Here is a 12,362-nt window from a genome sequence, read left to right as displayed (position 1 = left end):
GATGTATCTATAATAAGGTTTGAAATTTATGAATGATGGTTCAATCTAACAAGGTACGTATAGACTTTTTCTTTTGGCCATATATTAGGATGCTGACCTGACAACCAATAGAAGATCGAAATATCGAATTCATATTGTCTAGTTTTTTGGGTTTCTGAAGTTCATGCTATCTGTTTAACATGCTTTCTTTTGATTTGCAATTTTTACCATTTGAGAAAACAATTTATCGATGAAACTGTCAAAACAGTATCAACCACTCTGGAGGCCTAGATAATGCATGTAGTACTGCTTCATTGCAACATATATATGATCCCTTCAGCAATCAATCGTTTACTAAAGAAATGGTCTTCAATAGAACTTGGTTTTGTTTGTGGGATTCTGAGTACTGTAGATTATTTGACTTGCTTTGCAAATTGCAATAAATAATCATGATTGTCAGGGTCTCATATATATATATATATATGATATATCACATAAAAATAATGTGATAATTTTGACTTCAGAGACTCTAATCATAAATATACTACATAGAAGCTGGATGCATGCAGGCTTTTTTAATGCTTTAAGGGGTAAAATTGAAATTTTGGGAAATTTTTTGAGTGCTGTGTGACTGTGAGGTGCTGTTGGTTGGTGGGCTTTGGGCTTTGAGCTTTGTATTTGATTACCAAGGGCCGCTAGTTCGAAGCCCATGAATGAGGATCATTCAGCCCAATTTTGTAAGGCAATGAAATCAATCCACGTGTCTGCAGGCACATGGACCCTAGGAGCTGATCAGAAAGAAAGAGAAAACCGATACCGCAGCCGCATTTAAACACGTTCCTTATATAAATTAGACGCACAGTTATTACGACGAGCCCAAACACATTTGTCCTTGCCAGCCCAATCACATTGCCATTTGCCACCATGCTAATGGATAAGACCATAGCAACAGCTCAACTACCATTGTCTACTTACGTGTCCTTTCCAAAGATAGCAGCGACTAATTTCCACAATTCCACAAGAAAGTGAAAGCGAGTGAGAAAAAACACAGAACACTCTCATCCACGAACCAGTAAGAAAACAAGAACAAGAAGATGACCATTGAAGAAGACAAGAAAACCAAGAGTTCGACAAAATGCGAGAGACCCTTTAGCGATAAATCTCCATTACTGCCGAGTCACAGTGCGAACGATGAGCAGGCAGTACAAGAATTCAATGGGGCCTCGTTCACTGGGGCAGTGTTCAATCTGTCCACGACCATTATTGGTGCTGGGATTATGGCGTTGCCTGCCACCATGAAGGTGTTGGGTCTTGGTGTTGGGATTGGAATGATCGTCTTCGTTGCGGTTTTGACAGAGGCCTCCGTGGAGATGTTGTTGAGGTTCAGTAGGGTGGGAAAGGCGGTGTCTTTTGGTGGAGTTATGGGGGATGCTTTTGGGAAAGTTGGGAGGGTTGTGTTTCAGCTATGTATTTTGGTTAACAATGTTGGGACGCTCATTGTCTACATGATCATCATTGGTAAACATTTAATCTTGTGTCCCAAATTTTAGGCTACCCTTTACTGCGAATTTTAATTGGGGAAGCTCTGACTTAATTGGTAAAGCATCCAAATTGTATGATATTGCACGTTAATTTCAACCAGTTATGATGATTATTATAATCCAAATTTGTGTGCTAATTTAAATAAAAAGATGCTGAGCCATGTATTTATTTATTGCAATTTGACTGCAAGTAATAGAGCATTAATTGTCATTTTTCTTGTTCGAATTTCCATGTGACTTAGGTGATGTGCTGTCTGGAACTTCTTCAACTAAAGTTCACCATGCTGGCGTATTGGAAGGGTGGTTTGGTGAACACTGGTGGAATGAGCGTACCTTTGTGCTGCTTGTTACAACCATTTTTGTATTTACTCCATTGGCATTCTTGAAGAGGATAGGTACAACGTATATATACTCGGTCTCTTTCGTCAGATTAACCCAAAAAAAGGACTAATCCTTGTGATGGGATACTCCACATCATAGTTACTCATATGTTGGAACTTTGATGTAATCTCTTGTTCCTGAATCAGCAATTGTGCAAGAATTATGCGGGATATCAGTGCAAATTCAAATAATATCGTACAAAATTTTCTCTAAATCAAGCATTTCATGGGTTTCTGGATTAAGACAACTAGTTCTAGTCTTGTTAGTTAAATATAACTGGTGCTTTTTTATGCTTGCAGATTCGCTGAGATACACGTCTGCTTTAGCAGTTGCGCTGGCAGCCGTTTTTCTCGTTATTACTGCAGGAATCACAGTTACTAAACTCTTTTATGGAGGTATTGCTATGCCCAGATTCCTTCCTAATGTGTCTGATATGGCATCGGTGTGGAATCTCTTCACAGTTGTTCCTGTTCTTGTGACAGCCTTCATCTGCCACTACAATGGTATGCTAGCTGATCCAACATGATATGCAGCTTGGGGACTCTTCCTGTTCAAGTGAAAAAGCATAAACCTTAACAAGAACTTTCCTTTCCTGCAGTGCATACAATTGACAATGAGCTTGGGGACTCTTCCTTGATTCAACCTGTTGTGCAGACATCATTGGCTTTGTGCTCTGCTGTCTACATAATGACCAGCTTTTTTGGGTTCCTCCTATTTGGGGACTCAACTCATGATGATGTGCTAGCCAACTTTGACACCAACCTTGGCATCCCTTACAGCTATTTGCTCAATGATATTGTTCGCATCAGCTATGCCCTGCATCTCATGCTTGTTTTCCCTGTTGTCTTCTATCCACTGCGACTCAACTTGGATGACCTTCTCTTTCCTTCATCCAGGCCTTTGGTTTCAGATAATTGTAGGTTTTCCTCGACCACAATTGGACTCATTTCTCTTGTCTTCTTGGGCGCAAACTTTATACCCAGCATCTGGGATGTTTTCCAGTTTTCTGGAGCGACTGCTACAGTCTGCATTGGATTTATCTTTCCAGCTGCCATTGCTCTAAGGTGAGTTTTGTGACATACAATTGGTTTTATTTTCAGTTTGACAATGATGTTGGAAGCTGAGTTGCGCTTGAGTTGCTTTAGATGCATATACATTTCAAAAGTAGAGTTTACACAAGCTGACATCAATTTCAATTTGCTCAAAGCTACTTCGGACATAGTAATCCCACTACTCATTCAGTCATTTGATTTCAAATTCTGTGATTCAGGGATAGACATGGCATAGCAACAACAAAGGACAAGATCTTATCCGTTTTCATGATTGGTCTTGCTGTGTTCTCAAATTTGATGGCAATATACAGTGACGCCACTGCCCTGTTAAAAAAGGATGTGCCCCCTCGTGCATGATTTTACTTTTGTTTCATTCATTGGCATAAAGGACCAAATAGAAGATTCTTCTGATAGATGAGCAGCCTATAAACATATCGCATGGTCATTTGAAATCCAGAATAACACTCTAGTTTTCTGGGGAGTAATATGCAGTCTGTGAACATACCAGCCACCGTTACGATATGTATTTACACATTAAAAATTCTAATGCAATGCCGTAATTGCCTATAAGATCTTGCACATTGAAAAATTAGAGAATTTGCAAAGATCTCAAACAAAAAAATCAATATTTTATTTCAATTTTTACTTTAGCATCAGCTCACAAATTTGCTTCCAAATTGAGCAAGAATCAGATGAACAATAATCAGTACAAAAGCTTATTGTACACTTCCTATGAAATGAATCATAACGAAACATAATATACTACAAGCAGAACTTGCCAACAATTATGTTGGCCTTTTAAGCAAAAGCCAATAATAACCATAAACCCACCCAAATCTTTTGTACTCATCGTCTTGGGAGTTTTAAAAACTACGTAACATTTGTACACCATCTTTTGCCCATCTGAATCAACTCACCAAGTGTTTCGACAACGTTGATGCTTTGCTTTGATTTCCCATGGAGCTGTTCTTTCAACAAATGTTGCATGTTGACCATCTGATTTCCCCAATCCTTTCAAAATAGCGGATGCAGAAGACAGTCAAGCCCTGTGTGGATACCTCCGGCTAATTGTTAAAGATAGTTGGTATCGACATATATGTACAAGAATATGAACTGGAATTGGATAGCAGCAGCCAAACATCAAGCTTTTATTCTTCTGAATTCTCTCCTTAACAGGGCACGGTAAATTTGTCTTAATCTCATGTCCAATGAGAGGATACAAATTAAATTGCATCACCTTGTGATCAAATGATACAGGGAATGAGAACAAGCAAAAAGGGTACTGCCAAGGCTCCAGACTAGTTGAAGAAATAGGGAGATTCAAGAACATCTCTGAGATCGAAGTCTCCACGATCCGGTAAGGGAGGAAAATTCATGGTGGGGAAAGACTTTTGAAAGCCCTCCAACAACTGTAACCATGAAAGCAATAATCACAAATTTAATAGGCAACATCATAGGATGGGAAGGGCATATTTCAATTTAGTAAGTCAGAGAACGCCAACCATCATTTAAAATTAGGGCTACTACATCAATGTAGATACAAAAAATTAGGACCAAACATTACGAAATGCAATTTGGAAGGCTATATATATTTGGAAAATTAGGACCAAGCATTTGAATTATTATGTAAAAATAAAAAATAAATAAAAAAACCTGTTTCTTCCCGCATCTGCACATTCTTTATTTAGAAGGTTCAAATTGTAATAAATATTGCTCAGCACAGCTGTGGCAAAACCAAAAGAAATACATATATATATATATATATATATTTTTTACATATAAAGAGTTGTGGGGACAATATCCACCCTACATATCATGTACACTTTGGCAAGGAAATCGCATCCATTGAAACAAGTAAAGGAATGTGCTTGGAAATCCTTTATTGCTGTTATTATTATTACTACTATGTCAAGGATTATTTCCAATCTAAAATTACTAATTACATTTTCTTGTCGTCACTAATTTTAAAGCGAGAAAATTCTAGGGAACTGATGAATCACAATATAACAAGTTAAGTGGACAGCCTATCGGTACTCCTAACTTAACAAAAGCAAGGATAGCCACACACACAAAACCACCAACTTACCAAACAGGGCTGTAGCTGATCTTAATTAAAAAAAAATGTTGTAATAAAGTAAAGACACTCACATTCTCCAGTATCGGTGCCTCGTAGAGTTCAACAAACTTTTCTCTGAGTATCCTATTCATTTCATCAACATCACATGCATGCGTCCAATATGAATCATGGACTCCTGTAATCATTAGCAGTAAATGGGTAAAACTCCAAACAAGTGCTAGTATACGTGTACCTGTACAAATGAGAGAATGAAAATAGAAAATAAGAATCCAGTAGAAACCTGCAAAGTTTAAGCCTGCATTCTTGCAGGCAACAGCAGTCATCATCATGTGGGAACTGTCAAGGGAGTGAACAAAATTTGGGGGAAAGGCTGTCCTCTGCCGTTTAACCATGACCTTGTCAGTTTCTCTTTGTAATGTCAACACCTGAAGGGAAGTCTTAATCTGCAGTCAATTCAAAGTGGCATCTTAATGACATACTGACCTTAAAGTTATTTTTTCAAAGTCTTTATAATTAAGTAAAATATTTGGCCAATTTGAAGTCCTCAGAAGTAGTTAATATATTACAAGATGCCTTCCTAATTGCCGGTACGGTTGTACAACAGGAAGTCCAAGGGGAGTGGTCCACCGAACTGGATGATTCTCTGAAGCTATCACCTATTTATGTTTCAATATAGCGGTCAGGACTTGTATAAGAACAATACAAAATTAGTACGCACTGATAAGGAAGTGATAGATTCAAGCAGAAATCTATAAAAGAAACACCGAGTATGAAATTTCAAACATTACACTCGGAGGCAAAGGTGCTAGAAAGCAAGTAACTTATACTTTTTAAGTTTTTTTATATAAAAATGAATAGACATGTTATACCAACATCAATTCAGCATCCACAATACACATTATAATTTTCAAACCATGTGTGTATATCTCATCAGCATACAGAAATGAGAGAACTAAAAACGTAACTGCAGAACAGAACAAAGTTGGATTGTTTTGCCCATGACCAGAAGGAATACAAGCCAATACCTGTAGCATTTATACCGGGAAGAAAAAAGAAGAAAATAAAAATAAAAGTTGACACAGGTTATGGAACTCTATAATTAATCTCCTGCCAATAATCTACCCTGAACCAGCCAACCCTATATCATTAATCAAATATAAAATCCACATCCATCCCCTGTGCATGTGCTTAGCTTTTATAAGCATTAACAGTTAGATCATTCACATAATTTTATGAAGTACAGACAGATCACAAAGTAGATGAGACAAACCTTCGCACAGTCACCAAGCCAACTCATAATACTTCTTGCAGCTTCAAACATCTCTCCTAAGGCAGTCAAGGTGGTCTTCTCACACAGTAAAATAATCAGTACAGACAACATTACAGACACATCAACACATACGCTCACTCTAGTTTTATTCACTTACCCTTGCAGCATAGCAAGCTGCAGAAAACAGCGCTGAGTCATCAGATATGGTATCACGCTCCTTTAATCTCCTCTTAATTTGATCACGTGCACCAACATAAGTAACACCATATACAGACGTCATAACAGTCTGCTTGACCAATTTACGATCCACCTGAATTTCCCAATCACAAAGTATTAGAAACATAATATAAAAGCAGTTACACAGAAGCAGAGCAGAAGAAAATTCTTTTTCATGACAATGCAAGCCAAATTATTTGTTTACAATTAGGAGAATTCTATAAATTTTAACATTTTGGGCAACACTATTTGAGTTTCATTATCCGATGAAAAATTTCAACCCAATGCAATTTGGTAAGCACAACTAACAATATTAACCTGATCAATTAAAAGCCTAGCATGCAATGCATTTGGATTAGTGGCAGGATCTTTCTCTGCATCTTTGCGCATAATATCCAGTACCCTGCACAGAAAAAATATTTTATTAGACAAATTAGTAAGAATGATGTCACTTATCAATGGTATATTCCTAGGAAATCAACAAATTTTAAGTTTTTTTTTTCCGCTTCTCAGGGAAATGTATCTGGCTGCTGACTCCTCTAAGTTTTCTACATCTTTAAGTGAACCAATATTAACAAAAAAATGCACCAATCAATATCATTGCAAAATACCAGGCCAACAATATAATCTTCCTCTCCAATTCACCATCAGAGAGAGAATGAGAGAGAGAGACAGACAGAAACAGTTACCTGGCAGCAATCCCTGAGTAAACATCTGCAGGTTTCTCTCCAGCAACAAGATTTACAGCAGCTGCTCCCAGCTAAAACAGGATGAGCAATTTGATCAAGAAATGGAAAAGTTCACAAGCACATAAGGTATAAAGTATAAACACTTCTGAGAGAACTTCTGAATTTTTGTTTTGATGACCAAGAAATACTTAAAAAGTTATTGTGCCATTTTCAGGGGAAAGAAAAAGAAATGAAGTGGAGAATAAGAAAAGTTCATTACCTTGTCCCTTCCAAGGGCAGCATAGTGTTGTAAACCATTGCATGAACCATCCTTGCAACAGAAAAATAAAAACTAAGATCAATTTTTGGATAATAGAATCATCTTTACCAAATGAGTTTTTACAAAACGTAAAAAAGCTCGGGAGAGGCAATTAACTTCAATAAAAGTAAACAGTTGACAAGGAAAAAGGACAATATGGAAATCTCAATATCACTTTTCACTCCTTGTATCTATCATAAATTCATGATCTATAATATGTAAGGACTAAGTTCCATCCATGCTAAAATCTCTTCATTTTAGTACCTGGCAATTCAATCTCAAACAAATTGAACCTTTTGAATTTTTGATTAACTTTCTTACTAAGGAAAAAGAAACTAGTGACTTCATCTTCACAGATGATGAAACCGTAAGTCCATAACCAAGTAGAACTCAGAATTTTGGTACTTTCTTGGTTCAAAATAAAAGAATGAAGTTATAACTCTTCACAGATTATCACTACACTATGCTGAGAGATAAAGTACCTGGTGGACAGGCATATGTGAAATGGTAGTCTCCGGAGAGGGGCTTCTCAATGCTTCAGACAGATTAATACATGCTGCCAAGCATTGGAAAGGATCCTCCGCACCCAACCACCAGCGCCTTCCTTCAAGAGGTGTGTCAGCGGAGTCAAAAATTTCGTCTACATGATTCTCAGTAAATGCTACTCGATCATCATAGGAGAGTTTGTCCACACCACCAGCATATAAATTTGCCAAATGTATCTTCAACCAGCGCAAGCCTGACTTTCCAAGACACCGTCCCTCTGCAAATTCCAGGATGCCTCGGCACATATCAGAACCAAGATGGTTTAGATATGGATGCATGGGGTAAGCACGGCCTCGAAAATCAAGGTTGTGTGGGTAGTAGAAGCCTTCCTCATCCCTCATCTTTCGAGATACCTGCTCCCATTCAGTGAAACTTAATATCAGAGTATCCAATAGCACGGCATTATTTAACTTAACAAAATGATTCTTACAGCAAGCTTAAGTTCTATATCACACCGCTGCGAGTGCCTCTCACCATTCTCCTTCTTTACATTTTTAATTTTCCACTTCCATTTTCGGATTTCTGCCTCATCTTCTGTGTCTAGCTCTTCAGGGAAAGGAACCTATTTAAAGCAGGAAGAAAAGTGAACGCAAAGCAATTATTGATAAAAACCAGAATCAAGGTGTTGAATTAAAGATGATTTCCCAAAATAAAGCAAAGCAATAAAGTTTCTGCCAAACAAAATCAGTTTCTTCTGTCCAGAAGCACATAAAAGGTATGCTACAATGATTATTAAAAACAAATTCCAGTGAAATGTAACCCACATCTTCACGGTCAACCAAGTCAGCAAGACGGCCTCCGCTAGCCCATATCCTGTCTATTACACCAAGTACTCTTTTGTTTACCCTCCATTTGGTACTTCCAAGAGTATCCAGGGCCTAATACAGAGAACAATCAAAAGAATAGAGGAAGAACCAAAAAGTACAAGTGAGAAACCCTTGCACAGTGGAAACGTTTAAGGGCTGTTTTCTGAGGAAACAAAGATTAAGTACAAATACTAGAGACAGGAACGAATACAGTGCAGAAACTAAAAGTAACAGGTCCTGGGGATTTCAAACCTCAAAAACAGGTTCTAATTGCTTCCTAGGAGTTCTTTTAACAACTTCGCGTTGTTGTTTCGCTCCATGAGTTCGCATAACATAGGATGGTAAGAATAAATATGCTCCTTTGTCATACCTGTCAAAATTTACCAACAGGCAATAAGAGTTGGCTAAAAACCCCAAAAGTGTTTAATCTAGCTAGTTGCTTCGAATGAACATCTAATGACAACAATATATTAAGCGTTTAATCTCTTTTATATGATCTGGTTGGCTATATCATCTGAGAAAAATTTATACTACTAAAACTAAGATTTTTAACTAATATAAACACTGCATACCCTGTCCAGTTAAGAGGAGGCACCAACATCGGCATATAAGGAATGACCATGTGCCTTGCCTGCTTGGACAGAACAGAAATCATTACAGTTGTTAATCCTCAGGATTCATACAATCATACGTTTATAAAAATTAAAAGGAAAAACAATTATTTCCCTTGTATATCACAAGAACACAAAAAATATTTACTTGCAAAAACAACCAGGAAACATGAAAATGGGCCAAACCAGTTATAACTGTTCTACTTACAGTTTTCTCCAAGCCTTTGCGTACTAATGGGTTGCATTCAATAACCCCATATCTCCTACAGGACTTCCTATTATAAGAAACCCACAAAAGTATAAAAATACTGATATTTGGGACGGGGAGAGAGAGGGGGAGAGAGAGAGAGAGAGAGAGAGAGAGAGAAACAAAGATCCAATCTTGCTTACTGTGTATCTTTAGTGATATTCTTAAGGGTATGTACAAATGCAGGATGTATATCAGGCGGTCCATCTCCTAATTGGTCAACTGGAGGTTGTATATATGCTGATTCCATCAATAACTGAATCAATCGACAGCCAACCTGGAAAGTACGAGCACCGATATAATATAACAACAATAATAACAAGATAGTTTGCATATTTAAATCTATAGACGTCAAAAACCTTAACATGGGCTTCCTGACCCCATGGCTTTAAGTCTTCTTGTTCCTTCACAATTTCCCTTACTTGCTGCATTTTCTGCTTTTTTATTAGTTTAGCAACCTTTTTTCTAAGTTTCTGTTGTTCTTCGGTCAGTTTCTCTTGTTCACTGGTCACAGGATCAGATTCAGCTTCAGGATTCTTATTGGTAGTGTTCTTCTTCTTCTTTGTCTTCTCCAAAAACCTGTGTATCCTAACCTGATCGACATGATTATTATATATAATTGTTATAAGTTCAAAAACAGCAGTAAATTAGCATGACCACCTCATGTTAAAAGCATTCAATTAGTCTTAGAGCCATGATGAGAGGTCAAAGGACTCAATTTCTTACATTTGTGTGAATACAAAGAATTTTAGTAATGAGTTTCTACCAAACCTAACGAATTGATAGTTGGACCACCAAATACAATGCAAATTTTAGCCAAAAAGTTCATACTACAGTAAACTTAGGACCAACACCAAAAACTTATTCTCGGTTTTGATATGTTTACCACAGCCAGTATTCACCACAACAATATATACCCACAGAAGGAAATTTATAGAATTTGAACAACATACGCCAAAAATAAAAAGCAAACACGAATTACCAAATAAGAAAATTCTAAGCTCACAGACCTCATGCTCAATGGCTTCACCTATCGCACAAGCAGCTTGTACTACCCTGACACTGCCAACTCCACCAGTATTTGTCATCAATAGCCCCATCAACTTATGCATTGTAATAACCGCCATCTTATCCGCGGGTAAGTGACCAAAATACTGAGCATGGCTCGCTCTATTGTTAATTTGCTTGCAGGACTCTTGGTCCACCACAATCGCATCCCTCAACGGCTCAAACCAGCCAAGAAACAATGTCTTAATGTATGGCAAATTGGGTGCAAGCTTCTGCTCACACATATCCGCTAAAAGCTCTTGGTACTCTTTCGCCGCCTCTTCCCAAGCCTCGGTCTCCAATTTTATTTGCCTTTTTCGAAGAATACTATACTTTCCTGCTGCCATACCAGTCACCACTTTCTTTGGCTGCTTGAAATGGGACTCCTCCACCTTGTTTTCTCTGATCAAATTCTCCAACAATTCCTGAATTTCTTCAGACCCCGACCCCGACGAGTCTTCCTCACCATCTGTCGAAACAATGGCCTCGGCGACACTGGCATACCCTTTGGAATAGCTACAAAACCCAGAAATGCCATAAGAGAAACTTGGCTTCACTAAACTGCATCTGTCCAATTCGTCTTTCTGAGAAGCTCTAACACCAATTTGACGAAAACCCATTACCAAAAACCGCTCATTTATGCAGGTCCGAGTCTCGAAATGCCTGGTTTTCTCGAGAAAATTCGATTCTTTTATAGAAGAAGAAGAAGAAGAGGAGCCAAAAAGAGACTGGGTGGAGAGCTTGGTCCTTGTTGAAGCAGCTTGTTTGGCTAAGTTTCTCCACATATTTCCCAGTAAAATTTGTAAATTAATTGATTATGTGGAGCAGCGAGATCAGACTTGTAGCTGAAACATACAGAGGAAGGAAAATATGCTACGAGACATCAAACAAATTCTTCAATTTTCCCAGAAGCACAAAGTTGGAGAGAAAGAATGAGAAAAATACAAAAATAGATTTTCAAAAATAAAACTAGAAGAAATGAATTGGAAAAGTGGGATCTCGAGGAGGTGGCGAGGAAGGGTGAGTGGGCAGTAGCCGCCTTTAAACCCTGCTTAAACCTATGTTCTGTCTGTTTTTCGCAAAGCCTTCGGGTCTTTCCAAGGTTTTCCAAGTCGACCCGTTTCGCTTAAACCCCGGTACAACTCAAAACTAGTTTGTGGGGGCATTATTAATTGGGCTGACCCAGTTGGAGTCATAAGCCCCATTATATGGAAGTAGTTCAGTCGGTTTATATATTATGGTGGGCTTTAGGTTAAATTTCTCTGCCACAAGTTTTAGTCATCAATTCCATTATATGAATTTTATTAATTCCAACATTTTTTAGTATGATTTTTTATATGAAGAGGAGATATAAGAACTTTGGACCTCTCTTAACATTGAGGGTGATAAATGAATATCAATTCACATAATTGGATTGCAAGAATATCAATTCACATAATTAGATTGCAAGAATATCAATTCACTAAATCAAATTTAACATATCCGTTCATATTTTGATTCCAGACCTACCATTTTTTTTTTTCTTTTTTCAATCTGTCGTGCATAAGTTTTTGATACCGACATATTTCGATTCCGAACATACCCCTGTCATTTCATCTTTTT

General features: G+C 37.6%; 2 protein-coding genes across 2 annotated transcripts; one reads left to right on the top strand and one right to left on the bottom strand.

Moving 5' to 3' along the window:
* The first annotated feature begins 951 nt into the window (after positions 1 to 951).
* Positions 952 to 3,497, top strand: LOC147295328 (amino acid transporter AVT6A-like). The gene is made up of 5 exons (XM_086232801.1): positions 952 to 1,497; positions 1,763 to 1,915; positions 2,201 to 2,404; positions 2,500 to 2,965; positions 3,172 to 3,497. Exons 1-5 carry the CDS (start codon positions 1,074 to 1,076, stop codon positions 3,308 to 3,310), a joined length of 1,386 nt encoding a protein of 461 aa, XP_086088927.1. The 5' UTR covers positions 952 to 1,073; the 3' UTR covers positions 3,311 to 3,497.
* Positions 3,498 to 3,568: 71 nt separating this feature from the next.
* MGP3 (male gametophyte defective 3) lies at positions 3,569 to 11,793 on the bottom strand. Its single transcript, XM_086232799.1, has 18 exons — positions 10,724 to 11,793; positions 10,073 to 10,306; positions 9,857 to 9,990; positions 9,675 to 9,741; positions 9,428 to 9,486; positions 9,108 to 9,225; positions 8,814 to 8,927; positions 8,480 to 8,611; positions 7,986 to 8,402; positions 7,465 to 7,515; positions 7,206 to 7,276; positions 6,835 to 6,919; positions 6,458 to 6,610; positions 6,301 to 6,375; positions 5,597 to 5,686; positions 5,311 to 5,473; positions 5,102 to 5,205; positions 3,569 to 4,362 (listed from the first exon to the last, which is right to left on the bottom strand). The coding sequence occupies exons 1-18, from the start codon at positions 11,543 to 11,545 to the stop codon at positions 4,252 to 4,254; spliced, it is 3,000 nt and encodes a 999-aa protein (XP_086088925.1). The 5' UTR covers positions 11,546 to 11,793; the 3' UTR covers positions 3,569 to 4,251.
* Positions 11,794 to 12,362: the final 569 nt, after the last annotated feature.

Source organism: Dryas octopetala, chromosome 2 (genome assembly GCF_963921425.1).
Source record: "Dryas octopetala chromosome 2, drDryOcto1.1, whole genome shotgun sequence".
NCBI classification, from domain to species: domain Eukaryota; kingdom Viridiplantae; phylum Streptophyta; class Magnoliopsida; order Rosales; family Rosaceae; genus Dryas; species Dryas octopetala.
The sequence above is the reverse complement of the archived record's forward strand: the minus strand, read 5'-3'. Positions and strand labels throughout refer to the sequence as shown.

Coding starts and splice junctions, on each gene's coding strand:
- LOC147295328 (XM_086232801.1), top strand. CDS start 1,074: ATGACCATTGAAGAAGACAAGAAAACCAAGAGTTCGACAAAATGCGAG. Junction 2,405..2,499: donor CTTCATCTGCCACTACAATG/GTATGCTAGCTG, acceptor CCTTTCCTGCAG/TGCATACAATTGACAATGAG. Junction 2,966..3,171: donor CCAGCTGCCATTGCTCTAAG/GTGAGTTTTGTG, acceptor TCTGTGATTCAG/GGATAGACATGGCATAGCAA.
- MGP3 (XM_086232799.1), bottom strand. CDS start 11,545: ATGTGGAGAAACTTAGCCAAACAAGCTGCTTCAACAAGGACCAAGCTC. Junction 9,226..9,427: donor CCTCCTCTTAACTGGACAGG/GTATGCAGTGTT, acceptor AAATTTTGACAG/GTATGACAAAGGAGCATATT. Junction 8,403..8,479: donor ATATAGAACTTAAGCTTGCT/GTAAGAATCATT, acceptor GAATGGGAGCAG/GTATCTCGAAAGATGAGGGA.